This window comes from Ovis aries, chromosome 8 (genome assembly GCF_016772045.2).
Source record: "Ovis aries strain OAR_USU_Benz2616 breed Rambouillet chromosome 8, ARS-UI_Ramb_v3.0, whole genome shotgun sequence".
Classification (NCBI taxonomy): Eukaryota; Metazoa; Chordata; class Mammalia; order Artiodactyla; family Bovidae; genus Ovis; species Ovis aries.
In genome coordinates, this window is record NC_056061.1 from 37,568,064 (window position 1) to 37,595,199 (window position 27,136).

At 37.5% G+C, this 27,136-nt stretch overlaps 1 protein-coding gene across 8 annotated transcripts in view; it reads left to right on the forward strand.

Moving 5' to 3' along the window:
- Positions 1-1,823: 1,823 nt before the first annotated feature.
- The window catches only part of USP45 (ubiquitin specific peptidase 45), a 58,442-nt gene continuing 33,129 nt past the window's right edge, over positions 1,824-27,136 (forward strand). For 7 of the 8 annotated variants that reach the window (XM_042253370.2, XM_042253372.2, XM_060419555.1 and 4 more), the window contains exons 1-7: positions 1,824-1,858; positions 6,510-6,619; positions 9,968-10,140; positions 11,530-11,633; positions 12,636-12,736; positions 24,564-24,706; positions 25,309-25,404. In XM_042253370.2, the coding sequence (XP_042109304.1) occupies positions 6,520-6,619; positions 9,968-10,140; positions 11,530-11,633; positions 12,636-12,736; positions 24,564-24,706; positions 25,309-25,404 (717 nt within the window). In that variant the 5' untranslated portion in view covers positions 1,824-1,858; positions 6,510-6,519. The remainder of the gene's footprint in view (positions 1,859-6,509; positions 6,620-9,967; positions 10,141-11,529; positions 11,634-12,635; positions 12,737-24,563; positions 24,707-25,308; positions 25,405-27,136) is intronic. The other variant, XM_004011252.5, reaches the window with a different exon arrangement.

The window sequence follows — 27,136 nt, forward strand, 5'->3', positions numbered from 1 at the left end:
TTATTTATAGATAATTTCCTTCCTTTGAAGCATCCATCGAATAATAAATTTCACTTTAACTGAAAAGATAAATAAACATCAGAAACAAAAACAGTGTTAGACAATTTCCCTTAACTCCTGTAAATTTTTACGTGGAGATTGCAATCTCTGGAGATTTGGGTACATCTGCTGGAAATCAAGATAACTTTGGAAATTTGTCATTTTCAAGAAAAAATTAAGTATTGTATCATGATTTGCATATTTCCTGTTTCTTTTTATGAGAGAGAACTTAAAATTTCATATTCTGACTCAGTCCCCTCCTTTTTTTCCTGGTAAATTGGATTCCAGTATATGATATATTTTAAAAACCCCTTTGATTATAGTGTCTTTATTTTTAATTTTGGCTGTGCTGAGTCTTTGTTGCTGTGGGCTTTTTCTAGTTGCAGCCAGCCAGGGCTACTCTTTAGTTGGGGTTAATGGGTTTCTTATTGAGGTGTCTTCTCTTGCTGCCAAGCAGGGGCTCTAGGGCACATGGGGTTCTGGTTCAAGCTGCTCCTGGTTCAATAGCACAGGTTCAATAGTTGGTTCAAGGTGCTTGGTTCAAGGTGCTTAGTTGCTCTGTGGCACTTTGGATCTTCTCTGATCAGGGATAGAACCAGTATCTCCTTTATTGGCAGGCAGATTCTTTACCACTGAACCACCTGCATTACAGGAAGCCCCTGTAATGCAATTTAGTATTCAAATTATTTAGATTTGCTCGTTTTCAAGTCCTGTAATGCAATTTAGTATTCAAATTATTTAGATTTGCTCGTTTTCAAGTCCTTTTTCCCTCCATGTTCTGTTTCCAATCCAATGTTAAATCATTTATGAAGCAGACATTTTTTACTTTAAAATTACAACACAACCTGGGCTTATTTGTTGAGTATTTTCTTTTTCCCTAGGGGAAAAAAAAATTCCCTACCCTAAAACATGATTATGTACCCCAATACTTAGCACAATGACACATATTTGTATTCAGTTGTATTTGTTGAATGAATGGTTTCCATACACAGAATGCCAACGTCTAATAACTTCCTTGGCCAAGTTCTCTATGTGTAAATAATTGTAAATAATTTAAACTATTTCTTAAGAAATGAACCAAAGTTTTTAAGAGAAAATCAGAGTTTTGGGGGGTTTATTTCTAGTAACTTTTGACTCGTAATCCAAGACTCTCTCCGTAAGGCTACATCTGTCCCTTGGCTGAAGAACTGCTAAAGATTACGAATCTTGTCTCGTAGCATTTAGCCATAACTAGGGTGGATGTTTGCTACATTATTCAAACAAAATATTTTTCAACCAACTACTTTTACTAAACGTGCAAAGTGCAAAACACTTTGAATAATCGAGCTTCAAAGAGGTTTAGGTATAGGTCAGGAAATTTTCAAATGAAGAAGAGAGAACGGCAAGTAAAGCAACAATAATGGAAAAAAGCAAGAAAACATGATAGATTTGACTTAACAGCACGGAAGAGTGTGACGGAGGGAAGTCGGAGGCAGTCTGCGCAGGGTGTCCAGCCACAAGTGGGACTTAAACCCGACTCCGAGAATACGGGAGGTGGGCAAACTCCAAGCCCTATCGGGATCCAATTAGGATCTATTTACGTTACCCTAAGATTAGCTGGGGTCTACCTACTCCTGTATAAGTACGGGAAGCATGTGCGACTGCAGCCCGCAGAGCCCGGTGTCCACGCCCAACTCCGGGTAAGCCGCTACGCGAGGGGCGGTCCCAACTCGTCCGGACGTTGGGGCGGACACACGAGGCCCCGCCCCTGCCGGCGGGAGGGGCGGCTGCGCAGGCGCAGTCTCATGGGGTTGTGGACGCGGCTGCTCGGCCTGTCAGGGTGAGTTGCGGGTCCGTTGCTGGGTCGCCTCGTTTTCTCCAACTTCGTTTACGCAACCCTGGCCCCTTGTGGCTTGGACGGGCTTGGGAGAGAACCCTCTCCCCGCCTTTCTCGGTCCTTGGGGGCTCCAGGCGGTCACCGAGGGCCATGTGAGAGTGGCGGAGCCGGCAGGGTGTCGGGGCGGCCGCGGGAGGAGCCGGGGAGGCGGGACGGGAGAGGGGCCGCCTCACCTTGACCTAGGGGCGCGGCGACCCAGCAGCCTTCCGGCCGCCCTTCCGTGTTCAGCCTCGCGGCGCATTTTCTCTTCGGGAATTTGGGATGTTTTTGTTAAGAGACCAGAGAAAGCGTGTCTTACCAAGGTCTTCTGGCAGCATCATGTAGTATTAGGAACCCTGGAGAGGGACTGCCTGGGTCCAGATCGCCATCTACCACTTACTGGCTTTTGGCTTCTGCAAGTCACCTAACTCCTGGTTGTCTTTCTTCAAGTGTAAAATGGGGAAAATAATAGTAACCTACCTCATAAAGTGGTTGGTGCTTGGGAGGATGAAGTGGGTTAATATCGCTGAAGTCCTTAGAACCGAGTGTGATGCACGAAAAAGTGAGTGCTAGTCATTTTTTTGAGCCTGGTATCCTTTTGAACCTCTGAACGGAGAAATTTTGTCCCTTTCCTCCCTCCCTCGCACCCTCGCAGAAAGTAATGGCTCAAGAGTAGGAAAATAATTTTTTTTTTCTTTCCTGAGAATATGGGCTTCTACAAGCATGGCCTTAAAAAAAAAACACATAAATAGTTTAGTTGCACATCCTACATTATGGACAGATATTAGGGTAATGCAGAAGTTGGAAGTTGGAAAGTTTTATTAGGAAATCACCTGAGAAAAATGGCCATAATTTATTTGTGCTGAAAAGACAACATAGCAGGCCTGAGATGGCTGTCCTTAAAAAGGTCTGCTTGCAAGGTTAGCCCTTGCTTGACTTGCCTGGGAACAATATGGTTTATTCTGTAGGACATAATTTATCCAGAAGTTACTAGCCCCCATAAAAATCCTGCACCTGTGAGTGTGTAATGGGCTTTTGTCAGAAACAGAAAACATTACACAGACATTACTTATTGGGGGAAGGATGTAGGGTGTTTGACCACTCTTGGGAGGGAGAGAATGGTAAGGAAGGCTGCATTTGGATTGCTCTAGACTTCACCTGTGTGTTTTTCATTATGATAGTCTGTGTGTTCACACTACATTGCTGCAATAAACGTTAGCCATGAGTACACCTATATGCTAGGTCTTGTGAGTCCTTGAGTAAATCTCCACATGTGAGGGTGATCTCAGAACTCTCCAGACACATTATTGATGATATGCAATATGTGAAGCTCTAATAATTGGAATTTTTTGGTAATAATTGGACTTTAATTTTGTCTCTTTTTACCTGAACGGGGAATTGAAAAAGAAAGCTATACAAATGAGTGACTGCTTAATAGTAGGTTACTGTCCAAAATGACTCTATGTTTAGACATATTGAGTGTGTCAGAAAAATCCCTGGAATTGACTACATTGCCACATTTGAGTCAGTGTTTTTGAGAAAAGGCATAGGTCTTTTATAGATTCTAAGTTAAGTATCTGGTTCTTTTGGTTCCTCTGCCAGGATTAGTTATGTATTAATGCTCATCTTTATCAAGAGTTTACCTGTGTGTGCGCGTGTTAGTTGCTCAGTCATGTCTGACTCTGCAATCCCAAGGACAGTAGTCTGCCAGACTCCTCTGTCTGTGAGATTCTCCAGGCAGAAATACTGAAGTGGGTTACCATTTCCTTCTCCAGGAGATATTCCCCACTCAGGGATTGAACCTGGGTCTCTTAAATTGCAAGCAGATTCTTTACCATCTGAGTCATCATGGAAGTTTCAAAGTTTAGCTGTGCGGGGAGTGTAAAAATATGACCAGTTTCTTATGGACCATATTTCTTGGATTCGCTTAATTATGCCCATCTCTTTTTCAGGACATCAAGTTACAATAGTTACAACAATAGTTACAATAGTAAGTGTGTAAGTTTAAGGGTGGAAATATCTGATTTGCAATCTCTTTTGTGTCCTTTCTGTCAGGAAAGTAGAAGACCAGATGATATTTGAAAGAGTAGGGAGAGGAGGAGTTGGAGATTGGGAGAGTGAAAACAATTTCAGATTGCTGTGTAATAAGTTGACCAGAAGTTGTAGATAATGGGATGTCTTGATCTGTTTGCAGTTGTGGTTGTTAATTTAATGGACCCAGTCACCTTTCTTGCAAGACTTTTTCTCTAGCCTCTTTGGATACTGTCATGGAGAACATGGTTAATTGGCTCATCTAGGATTGAGATTGTTAGGGGGGTGACATAGTAGCCATTAGGCTGTGTACACGTATTCTGTTCTTGCTAGGTACATGATAAGGTTGTACGGTTTGTACACCTCCCTTTACTCTCACCCCTCCCTTTCCCCTACCATGTCTATTTGAAATTAAATGTGGCTATATGACTTGTGTTGGCCCGTAAAACATAAGCAGACTTGCACCATTTGCAAGTGAAGCTTGAAGAACCAGCACTAAATTTTCTGCTTCTCTTTCTCCCTTCCCTGCTACAGTGATCATGGAAGGGCTTGTGGAGATGTAGCCTCTTCTCAACCTGGGCATTAAAAGAGAATAGGAGTGGCTGATCAAGCAAGCTGGCAGAATTTGAAGCTGTGGTCAGAGAATGGAATACTCGAATTAGTGATTTTGTGAGGTTGAAATGTAGCCATAAGTTAATGAAGTAGTCTGGAGGGTGAAGGCAGGAATAAATGAAGTGGTCAGAAACTTGGAGGCTTTCTGCATCTCTGTAACCTTGAAGGCATCAATTTATTGCAGTGTTGTTCAATAGTGATGACCCTTGGGCCTAAAGAAATGACTTTTAAAATGGTAAACGCAAAAGCTTCCTTATGTGGAACTTGGTACAACTAAATCAGGATTCAGAATTTATTATTGAATTGAGCGATTGTTCTACCTTGATCAGTCGAAGCATATACACAACCATAAAAATTACAGTATAGCTTAGCCGTGTAGCAGCATGATATTAGGTAGGATTTAGGATATGTGTGTGCTTAGTTGCTCAGTTGTGTCCAACTCTTTGTGATCCCCATGCACTGTAGCCCTTCAGACTCCTTCTGTCCTTGGGGATTCTCCAAGCAGGAATGCTGGAGTGGGTTGCTGTGCCCTCCTGCAGGGGATCTTCCCAATCCAGGGACTGAACCCAGCATTGCAGGTGGATTCTTTACCATCTGAGCCATCAGGGAAGCCCATGAATACTGGAGTGGGTAGCCTCTCCCTTCTCTAGGGGAACTTTGATTCAAGAATTGAACTGGAGTCTCTTGCATTGCAGACAGATTCTTTACCAGCTGAGCTACCAGAGATATAGTGGTTTTTAAAACATGCATTAACTTCTATGTAAAACCTTTAGAATTAACTTTGAATTTTTATGAAATATAAGAGATTTCTTAAAAATATATTTAGAGGTAAATAACAGCATGAACAAAAAATTAAAGTCTGTGTGAGACATTATACAGCTTTGCTGTTGAAAGTGTGGTCTGTGGATCCCAGCAGTGGCTTCCTGTTGGGAGCTTTTTAGACAGGCAGACTCTCAGGTCCTGTGCTAGACTTAAATCAAAATCCACACTTTGAGAGGATTTTGCTAGACTTGAATCAAAATCCACACTCTCCAATGTGACTCATATGCACTGTCCTGATCTCTCAAAAAGTTAGGGTCTTAGGGAGGTGAAACACTATTCTCCCATTTCTTGCGGGAAGAACAGCTGTCAATTAGAAGATACTGACATAACCAATTGAATCCTTATTCAAAAAAGCAGACGTTTTGGGTTACCTGAAGAAATGAGAATATGATAAGATATGATATTAGGGAATTACTCTTAATTTTCTTAGAAATGATAATGATGTAAGTGTATAGGAGAATCTCCTTAAGGAATATATGTTGTCTTCAACTTCTAAATAGTTCAGCAAAAACAGATGTACTCACATACATGTGTAGATATATCTGTGTACGCATTGATATTTAGATAAAACAGATGTGGCAAAATGTTCCAGATATGGACTCTAGATAGTCTATGGTGTTCGTTATACTGTTGTTTCAACTTATGTGACAGTTTAAAATTTTTCATAACTAGAAAATGGGGAAAAAAACACACAAAAAAGGCAAGAGCTTAAAAAGTTGGAAATGTATTTCTCTCTTTGTAGTCCACTGGGTCATACAGTACAGGAAGGGTGGCTGTACTGTGCTTGGCACTTGGCATCCATCCCTGGCATGTTGTGGCTTTTCCAGCTCCCATTGCTTCCTAGCTGGTGAAACAAGAGAAAGGGTGAGATGAGCACAGGAGTCAGAAGTGGCATAAAGTTTATTTTTTTAAATTCACCTGGACATCATACATGTAGGGAACTGTTGGTTAAAGTCAGATGTAATGTGGCATTTGTGTGTTGGTGTAATAAAAATTTCTTTAGTTTCAGCTGATGTTCCCCTGTTTCTCCTCTGTTAATTTACGAGGCTCATTAAACTTGAAGTCATTTTAATATGCATTAAGTAAAATACATACAATTTTTAATTTTGAGGATTAATGTGTTTTTCCCCCCAACCCCCAATCTTTTCAGTAAATAACAGATGCGGGTGAAACAGCCATCCAAAGCTTCACCTGAGAAAGCTAAGAGAAGTAAAAGGCCTCCTATACCTCACGATGAAGACTCGTCAGATGACGTTGCTGGTAAATTATGATGTCTCGCATCCTGAACAGTGTTGCAGAGGACAAATCATACGTGCTTTTAATGAATAAATCCTTTGCTCTTTATTTTAGCCATGTTCTGCATTACTTCAAAATCAGCTTGTCTATTTCCAGAATATCGTGTTGCCATTTTTGCTGAGATTTTGTTTATTTTTTAAAGTAACTTAGAACTGGCATCTTCTCTTGTTGTTTGTTTCTCATGACTATTAGAACTGAGCCCTGAAGCCAGTGAGGTTGGTTGGAAGCCCTTCAGGGGCTTCCTGGTTTTTCTTTCTCTTTAGCCTCATGCCTTGGGTTTTAGCTTCTGAGGATTTTCCTTACTGGCTTTACCAGTTCAGTTCTCCATTTAAAAAAGATGTTTTTAATCTGTTATTTCCATTTTGAGTATTTTTAACTAGGACAGTATTTCAGAACAGATTGCTGAATTGAGGGAAGTCTGAATTATGTCTTTAAATATTTGTTCTGTTAATATGGTGTTCTTCAGGGGTTTGATTATTCTTATAACTCTCTTTTGCCTATCTACCATAGTTACCATTTTTTCTTAAAGCCTCTAAAACTCCTGTTTTCCTTTTCTTGTTGTCTGCTGTTCATTTTTATTTTTTAGTGTGTTCAGCAGTGTCTCTGTCATCTTCTTTTTGGTGTTACCTTTGTTTGATTTATTTTTCCTGAACTCTGCTGGTCACTTCCCTTTGTGTTGCCACTTGAGCCTCAAGTGTTCACTTCTTTTTTTGTGTTTTCCTCTCATGGCAGTGATTGCACTGCCATTTTTGCTTTTCCTTCCTTCCCTTTTCATATTATCTTAGCACGGAATTTGGGGCTTTGATTTTCTTTGATTACCTATTCTTTCATGTAGAGTTGCCTTTCTTGGGCCAGTTCGGTTTAGAATATTTGTGTAAAAAGGAGGGCTAGAGCACTGCTGAGACCTAACTGTTGAGTTTGAGCCCAGTTAGCCTTTACTTCTTTCCAGCTACCAGGATTATTCAGTCCTGGGCTTTTTCAGAATCCAAATTCTCTCTTCTTTCCAACTGCCGTAGGAATAAGGCTGTTCTCTGCCACTATGGCTTGCATTTTTACTTTCACTTAGTGAATGAGAAATCCCCTTCTTTCATTTCTTCTGAAAACAAAATTGGATAAAGGGGCGCTCCTGCCACTGTTGCTGCAGCACAGAGATGTAGGTTTTGTTCTGTATGCGCAAAGTGTGCATGGTTCTCTGAATCCACTGCTGCGGTGTTCTCTCCACTTCCTTCTCTGCGCAATCCTGTTTGATCTCCACTGCTTTGAGGTGGAAGTCTTCCCGTTTGATTTGTGACTTCGGGCTTCAGCTATCTCCTGGTTGCTCTGAGAATGAGCTTTGTATTTTTACCTTCTGTTCTTTTTGCCCTTGGATAGTTTTGGGGAGGAGAAAGGGGGAGTGTTGATTTTATGTCACCATTCGCACGCTGGAAGCCCTCCATGTAAAATTTTTATTAATATTTTTAAAATGTGAAGATTTTGATTATTGCTTTTGATTTATGAATGTGAAACAACTATTTGCTTTTAATACATTTTTATATTTTTATTCAGGAATCTCTAGAGGACCTGTTTGTCAAATGAAAATTTGACAGTTATATGATTAAACAACTTGCAGGAAACTGAGGAAATTTACTTATTAACGTAGAAGGATATTTTTTACATTTTCCCTCCTCACAGAAGATAGTAAATACTGTTTAAACACTTATAGGAAAACCTCAGACTTTTAAATTTGTTTATACTTATAAAAAGTATATACAGTTGAGATATTTAAAAGCTAGTAAGTTTAATTTAGGAACCTGCAACCTTTTTATCTTGCATTCACGTATCTCTGAATTCATTAGCAATTTCACTTTTGTAAGTCTGAGTTGTAGAGTCAGAGACTGGTTAAGTTGTACCTTGGCTACATCTTATACTAGAGATGATTCAAAAGGTGTATGGAGTGATTTTTCCTTAGAATTTTAAAATATAAAAGCTCAAAAACAAAGTGATGACTTTTGGTGAACCATTTCTAGTTCTTATGTGGTCATTTTTATCAGTCTTTCTCTTAACACCTTTTTTCAATGACATGTATGTTTGCTGTTCAACCAAAGGACTTCAGAATTACTTCTTTTATGCCGATTCTTATAACTTGCTTTTGGTGTAAAATTAGAAGTTTTAATCTTTTATCAGATTTACATTTTACTTTTGTTGAAATTATTTATTTTAATTTGTCACATTCTTTGTCTTCAGAATGAAATGGAAGTAATATTTAGTCTCATTAACCAGTAGATAAAAAGGAATGCTTTATGTTCAGAAAGGAAAGTAGGGAAAGTTGAAATGTATATACTTCTGTTTCCCTCTTCAAGGTATTCAGTTTCTGCCTTTGTTGTTTGATTTTGGCAGATAGCTGTAGGTTTAGTATTTGGGACATTTGAGGTGGAGAAATTGAAGAGTTCATTTAGGAGAAATGGAAGTGTACTGAGCCCTTGGGAGACGAATATGGTTATTTGAAGAATTAACATATATGCTCATTTTGGCCTTTTGTCTCCACACAGTGCACATAGTTGGAATCTGTTATAAAGGATAATTATTGGCCATGCAAAATATATTTGTTATTTGGGAATATTCATTAAGAAGAATTCAGATAATTCTTGTTCCTGCAAATTATGCCATTGTTTGTTCCTCTCCTTTCTTTCAGCAGTGGTGAAAATAGTATCACAGAAGAGCTAGCCATGGGAAAAGCTTTTACTTGTGTATCTTAGCAGAAAGAAAATATGTTCAAAATGCTTGAGGCATAGTAGCTGCTCAATAAATAATCTTCTTAATTTATTTATTAAACTTTAATTTTTGAACTAATTTTAGATTCGCAGGAAGGTACAAAAGATACGCCATTTACCCTTCATCCAATCTCTTCTGATTTAATATCTTGTATTTCTGTCACACAGCATCAAAACCGGGAAACTGAAATGGGTACAGTCCTTAGAGCTAATTCAGGTTTCACCAGTTGTACATACATGTGTGTGTATGTGTGTGTATAGCTTAATAACATGTAGCTTTCTATAACCAGCACTGTCAAAATACTTGACTACACACTGGCCACTCTGAGCGCTGCTTATGTATAGCCACACCACTGCTCTCCATCGAAAGCCCCTGGCAACTGCTAATGTGTTCTCCAACTCTATAATTATGTTATTTCACAATCTTTTATAAATGGAATCATACAGTATGTATTCTTTTAAGTTATTTTGTCTTTTGAATCTTCGTGCTTTTTAGTTAATAGTATTTTAATATTGTTGACTTTTGCTTGCTGATGTTCAAATTTTGTTTTGCCTCTTTCACTAGGTTTCACTTGCCAACATATAAGTCATGCTGTCAGTGTGCATCATGTAAAAAAAGCAATAGCTGAGAACCTGTGGTCAGTTTGCTTGGAATGTTTAAAAGAAAGAAGATTCTGTGATGGACAGCCAATACTTCCTCCTGATATCTGGTTGTGCCTCAAGTGTGGTTTTCAGGTGAGAAAAGTCTCTTTTCTGTGAGAGTTTGTCTTAAATATTTTCCTTAATTGCTCGCTCTGAGTTGGACTGTTGGTAGTGCTTAGAATTTAAGATAAATTTATTCTGTGTTTAGATAGAACTCTCCAAGGCCAAGCACAGAAATGTTTAAGGTAAAGTAAAATGTACATTGTGTTCAGAGAGTTATTGTGCATGGTTTATAAGTATTTTGAAAGGGAATCCAACCTACTTGCAGTAGTTCTCATATGTGGACCCTCCTTTACCTATTTGTATTTACTTAGGAAATGGATCCAAGCCTTTTTAAGAAATCTTTTGGGATTCATTTTCTTCTCTATGAGAAGTGATTTTTCTCTTTTTTGCAGAGTAACTTCTCTTAAGAGCTTAGACGCAACTGATTCTATTAACAAGGGAATTTCTAAATAAAATTAAACGTATATATGTATATTTTTCAAAAAGAGTTATCTTTATTATCTCATATAGAAAGCCAGAAATAGGGTCACTCCTGAGTTAGTTGCTTCAGTGGAAAAAACATAAAAAACTGAGATGTCTTCCATTTTTCTGCTGTGCTATCCTATTCCATGGTTTCAGGATGGTCGAAGAAGTTTCATGCATCATGTATCATACAGCAATCCCCAAAGGTCAGAAGGAGGATAAAAAGTACATCCCTTCCTATATGTAAAACTTTTCCAGAAACATATATTAGACTGCCCCTCATGGCACATTGACAGAAATTGAATGTCATTTCTTTACTTACCAGGTGATGGGAGTTACTGTGATTGGTTTGAGTCTCAGTAGTTTTCAGTGGAGTTGGGTGAGGTGTGAGGATATTAGAAGTGTGTGTACAGGGGAGAAGCACTGCTGGCCAGTGAAGATGCTCAGTGTTGCACTGTGCATCACAGAAATGGTATGGAAATTAACTTGGCTCATGCCTGTTTTTACTGTATGACAAGAAGTAAATTAAATTAGCCTCTCTGCAAGAAGTTGAGTTTAATGAGAATCTAAATTGCTTTCTGAAACTTTTTAAAAAAGTTTAAAACAAAACTCCGCTCCCCCACCCCCCACATTTCAGCCATTTGTGTTTTTTTTTAATCTTTTAATTCCTCTGGGGTTCATTAGGTCTTTATCAGTTAACATTCTCATTTACAAAGACCAGTTTACATTAACTGTAGTTATATCTGACATATCAAGGGTGTGCTGCATGCTGCTGCATGCTCAGTCCTGTCCAGCTGTTCGTGACCCACGGACTATAGCCTGCCATGCTCCTTTGTCTGTGGGAGTTCCCAGGCGAGAATGCTGGAGTGGGTTGCCATTTAAGGATAATTTAGGTTTTGATTAATTTGAAATAAACTTGTCTGGAAGTCATACAAATAGTGTTCTATTTATCTTTAGGGATGTGGTAAAAACTCAGAAGGCCAGCATTCACTGAAGCATTTCAAGAGTTGGAGAGCAGAGCTTCACTGTATTATAATTAATCTGAGCACATGGATCATATGGTAAGTTAGATTTGGTTAGTACTTGTAAATATCTGAGTTTTATAAGGTAAGATATCTAAAGCTATTATATCAGCTTGCGCTTTTAAGCCTGAACAGAATCTATAAAATAAGAAAATTAACATTATCCATGAATATAAAATTTAAGTAAGAAAGAAATTTAGTCATATCTCTAGTTTTCTTTAACATTTTCTCTGTACGTTAAAGAAAAATTCTTGCTAGTTGATTTTGCTAAATTAGAATTCCAGAGGAGAAAGTATCAGTTCTTCAGTAGTCAGTTGGTTTGGTGATTCTCTACAGGGGATAGCCTAAGCATGTACAGTTTGTGAAAACTTAAGGATCTCTCAATTTCAGTACTGTGGTCATTTGGGTTGATAACTCTTCATTGTAGAGGGGCCTGTCTCATGAGAGGACAGAGTTAGCCCTGGCCCTTAGCCACTGGGTGCCGAGAGTAGCTTTGCCAGTTGTGATAATCAGAAGTGTCTCACAGCTTTGCCAAATGTCCCCAGGGGTGTGGGTGGGGCAGAACTGCTCCTGTTTGAGAGTCACTTGACATACCCACATCAGCTTCTCCCTTTCCTCTTTCTTTTCATGTCCAGTTCATTCCTGCCTATACCTGAAAGTATATAAATCTGTTCATTTCTATCTCGAGCCACTGTATCTACCCTGATCTCCTGCTATTCCTGATGCTATCCAATCTGACATTAGACAGAGTGATGTTTTTAAAATGTAAATTGGATCATGGCAACCCTTGCTTAAAAACCTCCCATGGCACTCCATTACACTTAGGATAAGTGACCCATACTCTTAATTTGAATACTAACGCTCTGTATGAACTGTCCGTGGTTATGTCTGTAGCTGTATCTCATTGCTCTTGCCTCACCCTATGTATTTCCCTTACCCCTTAATTTAAAGACAAAAGTGGATAAATACTAACTTTATTACTTGATGTGTAAAACTACTGAACATGTTTTCATAATATTTGCTTAAATTTTTTTTTTTTAGGTGTTATGAGTGTGATGAAAAATTATCAACACATTGTAATAAGAAGGTTTTGGCTCAGACAGTTGATTTTCTCCAGAAACATGTTTCTAAAACACAAACAAGTAAGTTAACAGCAATTGCTAAAGAAATTTGTATTAAAGTATAATATTTTATAATTCCTATAAAGAAATGATACATTTATAAAGAGTACTTTGAATTTTAGTGTGACCTCTCATGTGATGTTATCTTGTGTTGTACTTACATAACTAATAATGAGAAGATGGAGAGGATAGTTACTGGATTGTGGGCTTTGGAGTCAAATGGTGCTGAATTTGAATTTCAGTTCCACCTAAATAATTAAATTGTCTGTGTGACTATAACTTCTTATTTGTATGATAATTCTATCAAGTGGGATTGTTGTAACGCTTCGACATGTTCTCTAAAGATTAGGAAGTAATGTGTATAAAAATACATAAATCTCAACACATATTTATGAAATGACATCTGTTATTTGTCATCATCGTAATGCCATCCTGACATTCACTACCTGGAGTTAGGCTAACCTGGCAGATAAGGGCTCAGTTCCCAAAAGATTGCCCTCACATCAGACACTATTTTCGGGCTAGGAGTTCTCAGGCCCTCTGCATTTCTGACCGACTGGCTATCAGGGTGCCCACTATCTTCTTAGTTCAGTAATTTATTGGAATGACCCAGAACATAGGAAAGTGCCATACTTCTGTTTCAATATAGCAGCAACAACAAAAAAAGACACAAATCAGGACTGGCCAAAAGAAAAGATATAAGCTGAGATGTGGGAAGGTAACAGACATGAAGCTTTTGTATCTTCTTCCTGTGGGGTCAGGATGCATCACGCTCCCAGCTCAGTGATGTGTCAATACACCCAGGGTATTGTTAACCAGGGAAGCTCACTAGAGCTTTGGTGTCTGGAGTTTTAGTAGCGTTTCATTGTATAGGCATGGTTGATTGAATCACTGGCCACATGATTTAACTGAGCCTCCAGTATCCCAACCCTCTAATCACACATTTGGTCCTTCTGGTATGGCTGGCCCCCATCCCTAGTCATCTCATTAGTGTACACCCTCTAGAGTCCCACATGAATAAATAAAAAAGATACTTTGCTAACATAAACTATCAAGAGTGGTATGAAGGGCCCACCATAAGTAGAATAGATTCTCCAATCACTCTGGAAATCCAAAGATTTAGAGAGGTCTTCTCAGGAACTTGGAATAAAGAGCAGCCAAATTCTTTATTATGGAAGTGATGTATTACATACTGTATTTTCTTATCTAACGTATAAGCAATATGTAACACATGTTAATATATATTAAGAATATATAGAAAAGCAGTTTCTTCAATCAAAAATGTTAAGTGCCTACCACTTAATACTTTGATATGAAGTGGTAAAACAAAAGCAGTTTTAACTTGTCCTCACGGAGTTTAGAGCATAGGGAGAGAGACAAACATAACACACATGTAACTTCTGATAAGTGCTGCAGAGGAAAGGAACAGATTGCAGTGATATGTGGTCTCATGGTCATAGTGATCAAGAAAGGCTTACGTGGCTGGAATGTGGTTTGCTGGGAGAGAGCAGAATGTGATGAAGTTAAGATACCGTTGTCAGGTCATGAAGGATACCGTAGGGAATTCATTGGTAAAGAATTTTTATTTTATTGGAAAAGTCATGGAAACTGTTAAAGCATTTTAAGTAGAAATGTAGTAGTCATTCTGTCTTTTTAAAAAATAAAGATTACTCTGCCAAATGGAGAATAGACTGTTGTGCATGAAGAGTGGAGGTGGGGAGATCCTTAAAGAGGTTTTTGGGGCAGGGCAGGTAAGAGATGAGGAGGGGTTCTGGTGGATAGTGGTGGACTAGGTGTAATGAGTGAGGGAGAGTAGGAGGCATCAAGTACAGCTCTCAGGATTTGGGTTAACAAGGCGAATGGGGATAAACGGCCATGATAATTTTGAAATGCCTTTGGAGCAGGAATTGAACTGCTTAGTAGGTGGCATCAGAAACTGAAAAATTATGTAAAAGTATAGTTTTCAGCTGTGTTTTCTGTAGCCCATTAGAGAATGATTTTTTTTTGAGAATGATTTTTATTAGCTATTGCTCTGAGACAGTAATGGTGAAACACTGGAGGAGGAGCTGGAGAAGGTAAACTCAGGTTCTTGGACAGCAGAAGAAATGATTAATTTTATCACTCACTCATTGGAAAATATGGTGGTTGTAGATATTTAATACTTAGAGAGCAGATGTTGGTCTTGATGGCTCTCTCCTGAAAGCTGCACATTACTTTTGTTGGCCAAAAGAAGAAATGTAGGGACAGGATGGCATGGGTGCCAAAACTACAGTTGTAGAAATTGTTTCATCTGGATTTTTACGTTAGAGCTTCCTTGAGGTTAAGAATAAAGACACTCTGATTCCATTGAATTTTACAGATTTCTTGTGTATTTATTATCACAAAGGATATTGTAAGGTAGGGAGTGTGGAATGGGAGAAAAATCATGGGGGGATTTGGCATTCAAATCTGACTCTCTTCAATCACTAGCTCTTGTTCTTTTATTTCTTTCCTTTTTTTTTTAATATAAAATTTATTTGGCTGCACCAGGTCTTAGCTGCGACATGTGGGATCTTTAGTTGCAGCATGTGAAGTCTAGTTCCCTGACCAAGGATCAAACCCAGGCCCCTTGCAGTGACAGTGTGGAGTCTTAACCACTGGACCACCAGGGAAGTCTTGTCTGAGCCTCATTTTCCTCAGCACTTTATCCATCTTTCCCATGAGAAGAGAGGTTGACAAGACCTTTCTTAAGGTTTAAGGTGTGAAATTAAAAAAATAATGATGTAATTCAAATAGAATTTATATTTTGAGTGATATTCACATAGAGTCCTTCAGAAATTCAAAGAGCAATACAGTGTTCAATTGAACTCAGTAGGAATCACGCATGAGTGGATGAGCTGGCTTCCAAGTTGGTCCTTAAAGAATAAACTTTGGACAGGTAGAAGACATCATTTCAGGTGGTGAGAAAGAAGTGCTAATGTAAGCTTTAACTGTTTATGGAACCAGGGTAGCACTTGGAATAGGGGAAACAGGTTCTTGAAGGAGTTTGAGAGTGTGTAGAACCTTTAAAGTCAGGGAGAGACATAGTTCTGAATTCAGGGTTTCCAGAAGTTCTAGGTCAAAATGTTATTATCTCTGTGTTCCAAGTTTCAGTAGCTCTTGGGCAAGTTTGATTTAAGATAAGATCCCATGGTATTCTAGAAGTAAGTTTTTTGGGATAGTAATATTATTATAAAATGCTTTACAAATCAAATATGGAAGTTGCTATTGAGGTTTGTAAGAATGCTGGATATGATTATATAGCTATTTTAAATGATAATCATGAAGATTGTGGAAATATAAAAGTGTCTGTATATGGAAACTCAAAAAGACTCTTAAACCGTATACACTGTGTTCAAGTGAAAGGATAAGAGTGACTTAAAAGGAGTCTTTTTATATGTTAAGTAAAAATAACTACTGAGAGGAAAGCCGGTACCTGTATGTTAAACATGTTTTTAAGTTACATGATGCCTGGGCTCGTTTCACATCTGATACATCTAGTTCAGCCTCTGTGCTCAGTGAATCTCAACTTTTGTTCCCAGTAGCTCTTTAGACTCTATCAATATTTCTCATACTAGAAATTAAAACTAAAAAAATTAGAATGTTTTTTAATTTTACTGAAAAATAGCAGTAATTCCATGACATGTTAACACAAATATCATATTTTTAGGACAGAGAACTGTTTCCCAGAACAACACAAACCAATCAGTGGCATTGTTTTACATTTTTACAACTCTCTTGAATGTCTGGCTTAATAGAAACAGCTGGATTCTCATAGCTACTTATGCATCCAGTCTGTTCTGATATCACATGGCATGTAGCTGCTGGAAAACTGCTTTGTATAATTGAGAATGAATGAAAGTTAAAAAACCAAATAACATCTTGGGCTTATTACGAAAATACTGTTGAGCTTAAGGATGCTCAAGAGATGGAGGTCATCTTCAGATCCACTTTGAGAACTGCTGAACTAGCACATTTTTGTCCTTGTAGTTTCTGTCTTCCATCTTTTCTTGTCTGAAGGCTTGGCTCAGATCCTACTTCAGTGACACTTTCCCAGTCCTTTGTTTTCTCTCTTCTGTGTAGCCTACATTATAATCTTAACACTCGGTTTTGTGGTGTTCAGCTTTTGTGTGTATCTGTGTCTGATTTTTACAACTGTACATGTCTTGAGGAATGTACCCTGGCTTAACGTTCTTTCTGATTCTCATAGAACTAGGCAGTAAATACTGTTGAACTGAACTGAATTCTTGCATTTTCACCAAAACACCCCTGAATATTATAAAATTATTTGTTCATTCAGTCTTTTAATATAGCTGAGTTTCTACCTTGTGCCAGAAACTGCTAGATGTTGGAGATACAGTAGTGCATGAGACACATCTGCTCAGTTCTGCCATTATTGATTTTTTAGTCAGTGAGGGATATTGACAAGTCATAATTATAATTGCTGCTTAAATAGTGCTGTGATGGAGCAAGTACAGTGGACTATGAGAACACTTTGGAGTGGTATCTAACCTAGAGGATCCAGGAAATTTTTATTTAGAGGAAGAGATTTCTAAGCTGGGAGCTGAAGGCCACCTAAATATTAGCTAAGCAGGGAGCTGAAGGACAGCTAAACATTAGCTAAGCAGAAAGGGAAGGGGAGATAGCTTATTGATGAAGGATCTGTTCAGGGGATTGTATAGCTGCAAGGTTGAGTTTTGTGATGATGGCCATGGTGAGAGGTGAGAATCTGGAGGTAAGTGGAAATACCTATTGAAGGGCCTTCTAAGTTTAGAGTTTATCTTGCAGGCAGTATTGAGCCACTTGTAGGTGCTAAGCAGAGAAGTGGATGATCAGTTACGTATTTTAGAAAGACCACGTACTGTGCAATGGAGATAGATGAGAATGCCCTTGTATGTATACCTGCCCACTCATATGGCAGTGTCATGTTATTTTATGACTCAATCCAGACTTCTAAGGACAATGGTTAACCAGGAGGTAGAGGAATTTGGAGAACAACCAGGTGAAGTCATTGTTATTTGATTCCAACGTAGAGGAATAGTGGGATAGCAAGTTTTTCCTTTCACTCTTTAAAGATTAAACTTCTTTTCAGCTGTGGAAATGGGCAAATTACATTAATACTACATGACTGGTTTAGGTAATTGCATTAAGCAGTTGAGGGAACCCCAGTGCTGGTTCCCAGAAGAATGCTTACAGCTGTGTAGATCTCACATCTGATGCTAGGATTTGCTTTAAAAAAAAAAATCTCCACAACCTCCACCTCAAACACATATCAGAAAACTAAAAACAACAAATAAAATCTTATAATGAAAAGGTCATATATAACACAAGATTGGAAAAAGAGCAAGAAAACTTTCTTGTGAGACCCACCCAGAAAACCAGAAATACGTATTGTTAAAAGTGGGCCAATTTTCTCAGAGGGCTTATTGCTCATTTTGATAGTCTTGTAAATGTCACAGAAATATTCTACAAATATAGGAATTCCTGTCGAAATTGTGTCATTGCATATATGTGAACTAGGCAGATGATAGAGAATCCCGCATTCTTTCTAAACCAGTAAATTTGAGTAATACTGATGGGATGCCATTTTCAAAGAACTTAAAGGAGCATAAAACATTATATTCTGTTCAATTAATTAAGCTTATGCTCCTGATGTAAAAAGACATGTTGGTTCTTTGGTTTTATTAAGTTTGTTGTACCTGTTTTTGAAATAAGAAAGTATGTACATTTGGGATCTGAAATAATATATCTGAGTATAAATAATATTGTACCCTTTTACAATAACAATGTATAATGTAATACTTTTTAAAATAAATAATACAGTTCTGCTATCAAGTGACAGTTGTATGCCTAAAATTTGCATTTTTAAAACATAAGTACTAAAAATAGTTATTCCCATATATGAAAGGGGTTAGGGACAAAAAAAATGTTGAACATTTAAAAAAACCACTCGTTACCTGTAGGGATTTCAATCTGGAGTTCCTCTTCCGAATTATAGAACACAGAAAACCACTTGAATGAATTTCCTCAGTTCTCCCAAAAATGGTGCTAACTTGTACCCTTCTGGGTGTAGGGGAAGATGTTAAATTGCATACAGTGGGTACGTAGAGTATTAGGGCTTAATATTTTTTGATGAACCCTTTGAGAATCTCAGGGCTGCTGTAAACTTTAATAAAGCTATAAATTCATACACCAAAGACATCCAGCAATTGATTATATCCAACTTTTACTTGAAAGCAGTAGTCTTCTCTATCACCACTAGCATTTCATCAGTGTCTTAAGTTGTTACACTTAGAAACCTTATCATCCATTGTTAGACAGGTAGCAGATCATAACGGATGTGTGGATTCTGAACCCAGATTGCCCACGTTTGAATCTACTCTGTACAGTTAGCTGTGTGCCTTAGTTTGATCATGATCTTTACAGTGAGGAAAGTTATCAGAGGAGATGATGCTTTCAGATTCTTTTTTTCTGCAAAATAAGTTTGCTTTCCTCATGCCTATAGGACACTCAGGATGCACTAGTGTTCCAGCTCTGGTTTAACCAAGACAGTTCACAAATATTTATGCCTTTGCGAAAAGAGCGACATTTGATATTATTTGGCAACAAATCCACTGTTGGTTGTTTTCAGTTGTATCCTATGATGAGCAAAACTGCATCTCTGTGTATTTGCTTCTGTATTTCTGTAGGTTAAATTTTTTGGAATTTCTGGCCAATTTATAAGCGCATCTTGAATTTTGATTACTGTTGTTAAGCTGCCCTCCGGAAAGACTATGCAAAGGATATAGTTGGCAAGAATACTCATTTTTCCGTATCTAACTTTCTTTATAGTTTCTAGTGATATTTTTGGATTTGGTTTTGGGGGTTTGGAGGGAGCAGTAATGAAGTTTTTAGAGTCATTGTTACTAAGTCCACCAGTCTTTTCTGTAACGGTTTTATACCCTTTGAGGTCATGCTTTGAAAGTCTTTTGTATTCTAAGGTTATAAAGATATTCACTCACTATTTTCTGGTACATTAAGGATTTTTTAAAGTTTATAATTTAATGTCTAGAGTTGGTTTAAAAAGTAGGGAATCTTTGTGTTGGACTCATCTTTATGGTAGCAAAATTTGAGGTACTTAAGATGACTTTTTAGATAGTCTTAGCCAAATTTTGAAAACATTTTTTTTTTCTCTTTATTTTGGCTCTGCTGGTGCTTTAGCCAGAAAATGATGAAGACTTTGTCTAGTTTATTTTTTTTTGTTATTGGTGTAGCAGCTTTGTCCTTTTAATTATACCATCCTTCAAAACATCTTGAAGTTCAGCCCTTAGTTGCAGTCATTCAGTGTTCATAAAGGAAGAGTTCTTAAAGTGAATATGATCTCAAGTCGCTGCCAGATTGAGAAAGATTTGTTGTCTCTAAAAGCAAAATGATCAGTAATTTTTCTACGTTGGAAGTAATAAATTGCCTTTTATTAAAATGCATACCTGTCCGTAGGTCAGATAATTGTGAGACTGATTCAAACACCCTTGTTTTCAACTAGAACCCTAAACTCGCAGCTGACAGTTTCAGCAAGTAAATGTACATGAATACTTAGTTTCTAAAAGTTTTACCATGATGTAATCATTAATTTCAGGCTAAATTTCTCTATGCTATTCACTGTGTGTCAATTCCTTATACTCCAGTCATAAATCATAGGCAGTTAATTATAAATAATTACAGATAGTGGTACATACAGTATCTGGTACACAGTGGACATTTAATAAAACAATTTTATTTGAACTGTTAGATTTTACATTTATAGTTTACATGTATTTATATAAACTGTTTCATATATAACTGTTCCATTATAAGCATGCTGCTTAGTAAAATGAAAAACGTGCCCTTTAAATAAGATACATATAAATAGTTCTTAGAAAATGTCAGTCCGTTTTCTAGTCCTATTATTGGATCTATTTAATATTCAGGCCTAATAACATAATTAATTTTGAATGTGTTCTCACAGTTACATGTAAAAGTCAACAAAACAGACTCTTGCCACTTGCGCGAAGTAGCTATTTAACCATGAAATAATCTATTTTTATTGCCATTGCCCTGTGGATATGTTCTTCCTGGCAGTGCTGTCCATATTTGGTGGCTCTGCATGGAGAGCCAGGTGGTGCTGAAAAGCATCGCACAGTGAAGCGTGGATATATCTAGGTTTGACATTTGTCATCCCTTACTGCTGAAGGGAAGGGTAAAATCTGGTTTTCCATATGCTTATGCTTTTTTTTGCCTGCAGTTTTGACCAGATGGTCTTATGAACATTGTTTACTTTAAGATGCTATCCCAGATGTTTTGAAAACTGATGGGTAAATGTGATATACAGATACATAAATCATTTGCACTTTATGGTTTAACAAATACTATTTGGCCTTATAAGATTAAAATATAATTTAGTTCTGGAAGTATTTTCCCAAGTGAATAATAAATATAATTTATAGATATATTATATAGTATATATTTATATGGAGATAATATCTATATAGTTTGTTCCCCCAGCCACTCTGTTTTCATAATAAGCTAAAACATGGCAACATTTATTAAGAACGTTAACTAAAGGGAATACTTGTGAGAAGTCATATTTGTTAGGGGTTGAGAACAGTCAAATCTGTACGAATCTTGCCTGCTATTTTTTTGTAATTCTTCTCATTGTGCATAAATCACTGAAGAGAAATTACCTGGCAAAATGACAATGGATTTATAATCAAAAGATTATAATTTTTAATTCTGGGCAAATCACTTAACCAGTTGGAGAATGAGTTTTGTAAAATCACAGCAACAACCTTGCCCCAAAAGACAGGACACTGCTTGGATTTAATTACTCTTTTGTCCTAAATCTCTTAAAAAGCACTGTGAAGCCATCCAGTGGCAACAGCTACAATGAGAGCCTGAAATCTGCCAATTCTGGACTTCAGTCGGAATATCAGATATAATTAAGAGGTGGACTGCTCCCGTTTGCCAGCCAGGATCGGCATGGGGCTTCCTCTTGTTTGTGTAGTGCTTCTTAAGCACTGGCTGGCTTTTTTCATTTGCTTTACATTTCCTTGCAAGTTTGAATACTGTCTGGCCTTTTCCTGCTTTTCCTTTTCTCTACGCCTGGCCTCTGTACTTCAGCGACCCTCTCCATTGATTGTACCAAGCTTTGTCCCCAGGCTCTACTATGGGATACAATTCTTATCATTTATTTTAATATCTGGAGGACAGGAGAAGAGATCTATTTTACTAGTTCTTTTCTGTGTTAATTCAGAACTCTAGGGTTGGGATTTAAAAACAATTCTTCGTTATCTGGATAACAAATATCCAGTAACAACCAATAGTGTTTAACATAGAAATAAAGGGGAAAACAGGAGTAAAGGGGGAAAAAGCAGGTAGTAGAGTTTATGATAAAATGTTGTGTCACAGGATAAAAGTTGAGTTGAAGGAAAAATCTTTTCTTTGTAATAGATTTGATTAGTGAAAGAAACATCTGAGAACCCACAGATCTATTTTTCTCACTAAGATGTTTTCACATTAGGAAAAAAAGCAGGATCACAAAAACCATGAAGTCAATGTAAAAGGCAAAACTCACATTAGCAATTTAGGAAATCCAGTTAGAAATGAGATAAACTTGAGGGGGAAGTCCCTGGAAAATACAGGAAATGATTAAAGAGAAGAAAGTGAGAACAGACAAACAATGGATGTGACAAATAGCTCATGAAGATGTGGATGTTGGCATGAACAGCAATTTCGGGGGGCTCTCTGGGCTGTTTTTCACACACTTACATAGTGCTTAGCATGCTAGATACTTTGTAAAGCAAGTTTAGCTCATTTAATCCTTATACAAACCATATAAGAAAATATATTAATCATCCCACTTGATTGATACTGGAGCCCTATAGCTAGAAGCCTTTTCTTTGGCAAAAGTCACAGGTTCCAAGTCAAGCCTAATGTGACCAACAAGGTGTGCCTGATGTCAGTCTGCCAGTACCTGAGACTGAGGTTTCTTTTGATGGTGTTTGTTTCCCACTCCTGTCCCTGAGAAAAGGGCCTCCTCAGCTCCTTTACATCTCCCATAATGCTTTTGTACAGAAGGCCGGGGAGGAGATGTCTTCATTTATTTCATCTTAAGAAGTCATTGGAAAAAAAAAAAACTCATTGGAAGCATATAAAGCTAAATTTGACTGTATTTGCTGTTTAATGTTGTCGGTTTTAATTTATATTGAGCTTTTAAAATGTATATATTCTCTTCAACATCACACCTCTGTGGAGGATAGAGCAGTCATGAGACATTCTCTTATCTCCATGAATCTGGTTGGAGAAGCAGACAGCCAGGTTAATTAGCAATGCAGTATAGCATGTCAGTATTGCGTGCATGCATGCTAAGTCACTTCAGCTGTATCCAGCTCTCTGAAACCCCATGGACCGCAGCCTGCCAGGCTCCTCTGTGGGATTCTCCAGGCAAAAATACTGGAAGGGGTTGGTTGCCATTTCCCTCTCCAATGTCAGTATTAGGTAAATAAAAAGATAATTGGAAATACTGTAAAATCTGAGAGTTGAAAGGAATATAAAAGAACATCCCTTTAAAATCAGATTTGAGAACTTGGCAGTTTCCTGTCAAACTTCAAATTATAATGATTTAGAAATCTGTTAAATAGATAATAATGTCAGTTCATAAATGTTAGAAATTTTTCTTCATTTTCATAATTATTAAACACGATGAATTGATATAATTTGCAAATCAGTGTTAATTATGCAAGTCAGTAAGCCCAAAACATGTACTTTACCATACCCTTAAGTATTAGGTATTTTACTTTTTATATTATCTGTGGGGTTCCCCACCCCCAAGCCTCAGGTTCTACATCCTTGGATTCAGCCAACCACAGATCAGAAATATTCCCCCCCAAATTCCAGATACTTGCTAAAAGCAAAACCTGAATTTGCTGTTCACTGGCAACTATTTATTTACATAGCATTTTTATTGTATTAGGTATTATAAGTGATCTGGAGATGATTTAAAGTATATGGGTTGATGTGTGTATGTTACATGCAGATACTGTGCCATTTTATCTAAGAGACTTGAGCATCCATGGATTTTATTTTGACAGTTTCTAATTTATAGAAAACAAGAACTGTACCATCCCCAAATTACTACTATATGGTGTTTTTAAAATTCCATCACATTTCTTCTGCTTATTAATTGGCATTCTTTTGTGAGGAGACTTTTTTTCTTTTATACTCATTTAAAAAGTCTTATCAATTCAGACTCATTCTCATTTTGTTCAGTGAGTAATATTCTTATCAGCACTCTTCTTTATTTTGATATTCAAATTGTTGTAAATTGGACCACTGGAAACCTGTTCAAAATGATGCCTGTGTGTTTTGACATACTCTTCTTTTTTTCTTCTTTGGAGCACTTATTTTCTGGCATAACAAAAATGGTATAGGCTCATTTTGCCTCTTGCTGCCCCAGGTTTAGAATCAGCCTTTTCTGCAAAGAGTCTTCATTTGTTTTAATGGACAATGGTATTTAGAAACCAAGATCTTTTCTGCTTTCTTATTTAAAATTCATTTTAAACTACTTTATTTTTAAATTCATCTGGAATTCTACAGGGAGGTTTGAAGAATGGATATGTATGTATTAAGATGAATTAAAATGAATTGCTTTAGTAGTAGGATACAAAACAAGAGCTACTTATTTCCATTTGTATTCTTGCCCCTCAGAAACACTGATTCAGAGGAAAAATCTTATTTAATTTTAAATAATATATTTAAATTGTATCAAATGATATGTATTTAAAGTCTCATATCCATTGTCTTTTCTCTAACTTAGGTGCGTTTTCTAGAATCATAAAACTTTGTGAAGAAAAATGTGAAACAGGTGAAAAAAATAAGGGAAGAAAAGGTGGCAGTGTAACATCTGTAAAGGGAATTACAAATTTAGGAAATACTTGCTTCTTTAATGCGGTCATGCAGGTAAGAGCCATGGGAAAGCTTTGTAAAATATAAAAGTTTGTTTTAATTTGTGTTTTTTGGCACACCTTGGACATCAAATAGCACACCTTGGACTGCTAAATGTTCGTCTAGAAGTTTGTCTGTTTTCTTTTTGATTGTTTTAGGCTATCTTTAGCAGTTGGACTTCCCTTGTGGCTCAGCTGGTAAAGAATCCACCTGCCATGTGGGAGACCTGGGTTCGATCCCTGGGTTGGGAAGATCCCCTGGAGAAGGGAAAGGCTACCCACTCCAGTATTCTGGCCTGGAGAATTCCATGGACTGTATAGGCCATGGGGTCGCAAAGAGTCAGACATGACTGAGTGACTTTCATTTTCACTTTAGCCATTGTCATACAGTACATATGCCTTCTTTTTCCACAGTGATTCTGCAAGACCTCTGTATTTTACCATGGCTCTGTTAGTGATATTTATTAAATGTAAAATGTATTTAGTTAAATTTTCTTAAAACCCAAAGACATTTTTGCTATATCAGATGATATTTGAAACTCGGAGAGAATATTTATTCTGTGAAGTTGGAGGCATATTATAACTGAATCAGAAGATAATACTTTTGTTTTCTTTCAGAATTTGGCACAGTCTTACATTCTTACTGAATTGATGAATGAAATCAAAGAACATGGTACAGAACTCAAGATTGTTCCTTCCTCTGACTCTCAACTGGTGAGAAGTATAATTATCTGGATAATAGCTCATTTTAGATAAGCCAGTGATGTTGCCAAAATCTATCTTCTCAGAGCTATCCATTGAGATGGTAGTCAGAGAATTTGAAAAAATAATCCAAAAACATTTTGTGAAAATAAATAATAAGACTTAAAACTTCTAAAATCAGAGCTTTAAGATATGTTTTGCTTCAAACATCTCATAAGTCAAACAACAGAGAAAATACTGAGGCAGCTCTTGAGTAGACTTACTAGAAAAGACTAAAGCGTTTTGATTTTTGTTGAATGAAACGTCTAAGATTCTTGTTTTATAAAATCTATTATAAAGTTTATAGTTATTGGTAACATTTCCTTAAATACAGCATTTTTTATCCTTTAAAGGTAGATTTAATTTTAATAGTGATCATCTAAAGGTTTTTTGGAGCCTAGTTTGATATTGGTTTTTTAACTAGTGAGAAAGGGAAAAAGGCAGCCTCTGACACCTGGAAGCTATCCTGATACCCACAGTTAGGCCATGTTGTTCACGTGAACCTCACAGAATACCAGCCTCAAGCAAGGTTACTCCAAGACTGTTAAAATGAGACAAAACAAGTCCGCTTTTTGTCTAAACCAAGATTACTCTTCCACTGAGAAGATCCCAGTCACCTTCTCTTGGCCAAAATGAGTCACTGTGACTTCTTTTTTCACTTGTAACAGCTTTATCTTCATTCTGCTGCTGCTGCTGCTAAGTCACTTCAGTCGTGTCCAACTCTGTGGGACCCCACAGACAGCAGCCCACCAGGCTCCCCCATTCCTGGGATTCTCCAGGCAAGAACACTGGAGTGGGTTGCCATTTCTCCTTTTATTGAGATATTTCATCATATAAATACCCCCACTTTCTTACAACATCCAACTGAGAGCAGACCTTTTCTGAAATTATTTTCCTTAATTTCTTCCCTAAACCACCCAACTGAAACCCAAATCCTCCGTTGGTTCTTTTGAATACCTCTGATTGAGACACTCCATGGTTCCCTGTTATGTGTGTTCCCCCTCAAAGCAACAAGTAATGAACCCATCTTGTTCTGCTCCAAGTGTGTTCCTGGTGGTCTTGGAGGGTATTACACTAATAGTTAGGATTCCAGTTAGAAATTGATTCGGAGAAGGTGATGGCACCCCACTCCAGTACTCTTGCCTGGAAAATCCCATGGACAGAGGAGCCTGGTAGGCTGCAGTCCATGGGGTCACGAAGAGTCGGACACAACTGAGCAACTTCCCTTTCACTTTTCACTTTCATGCACTGGAGAAGGAAATGGCAACCCACTCCAGTGTTCTTGCCTGGAGAATCCCAGGGACGGGGGAGCCTGGTGGGCTGCCGTCTATGGGGTCGCAGAGTCGGACAGGACTGAAGTCACTTAGCAGTAGCAGCAGAAATTGATTTGTCTGTGTGTTTTAGAGGAACAAAGAGTGAAGGTATAGCTCATAATCTGGCTGTTGAAATTCTTAAAAAAGAGCAATTCTAAAACTTATTAGCCCAATGTAGTAACCTTAGATTTTTCTTCCAAAGAAGCAGTTTTGAAAGATACTATGGTTGTATTTTTTGTTGAAAAGTCAAGTCTGTAAACTCACTGCCCTTTCATTCTCTTGAGATTTTTATGGTGGAGCCCAGTTGCCACCTTGGGAGCTAGTGAAGACTGCTTTACAAAATAATGATAGGTGTTTGAAAAGATTTCTGACTAACTGTGATCTGATGTTAG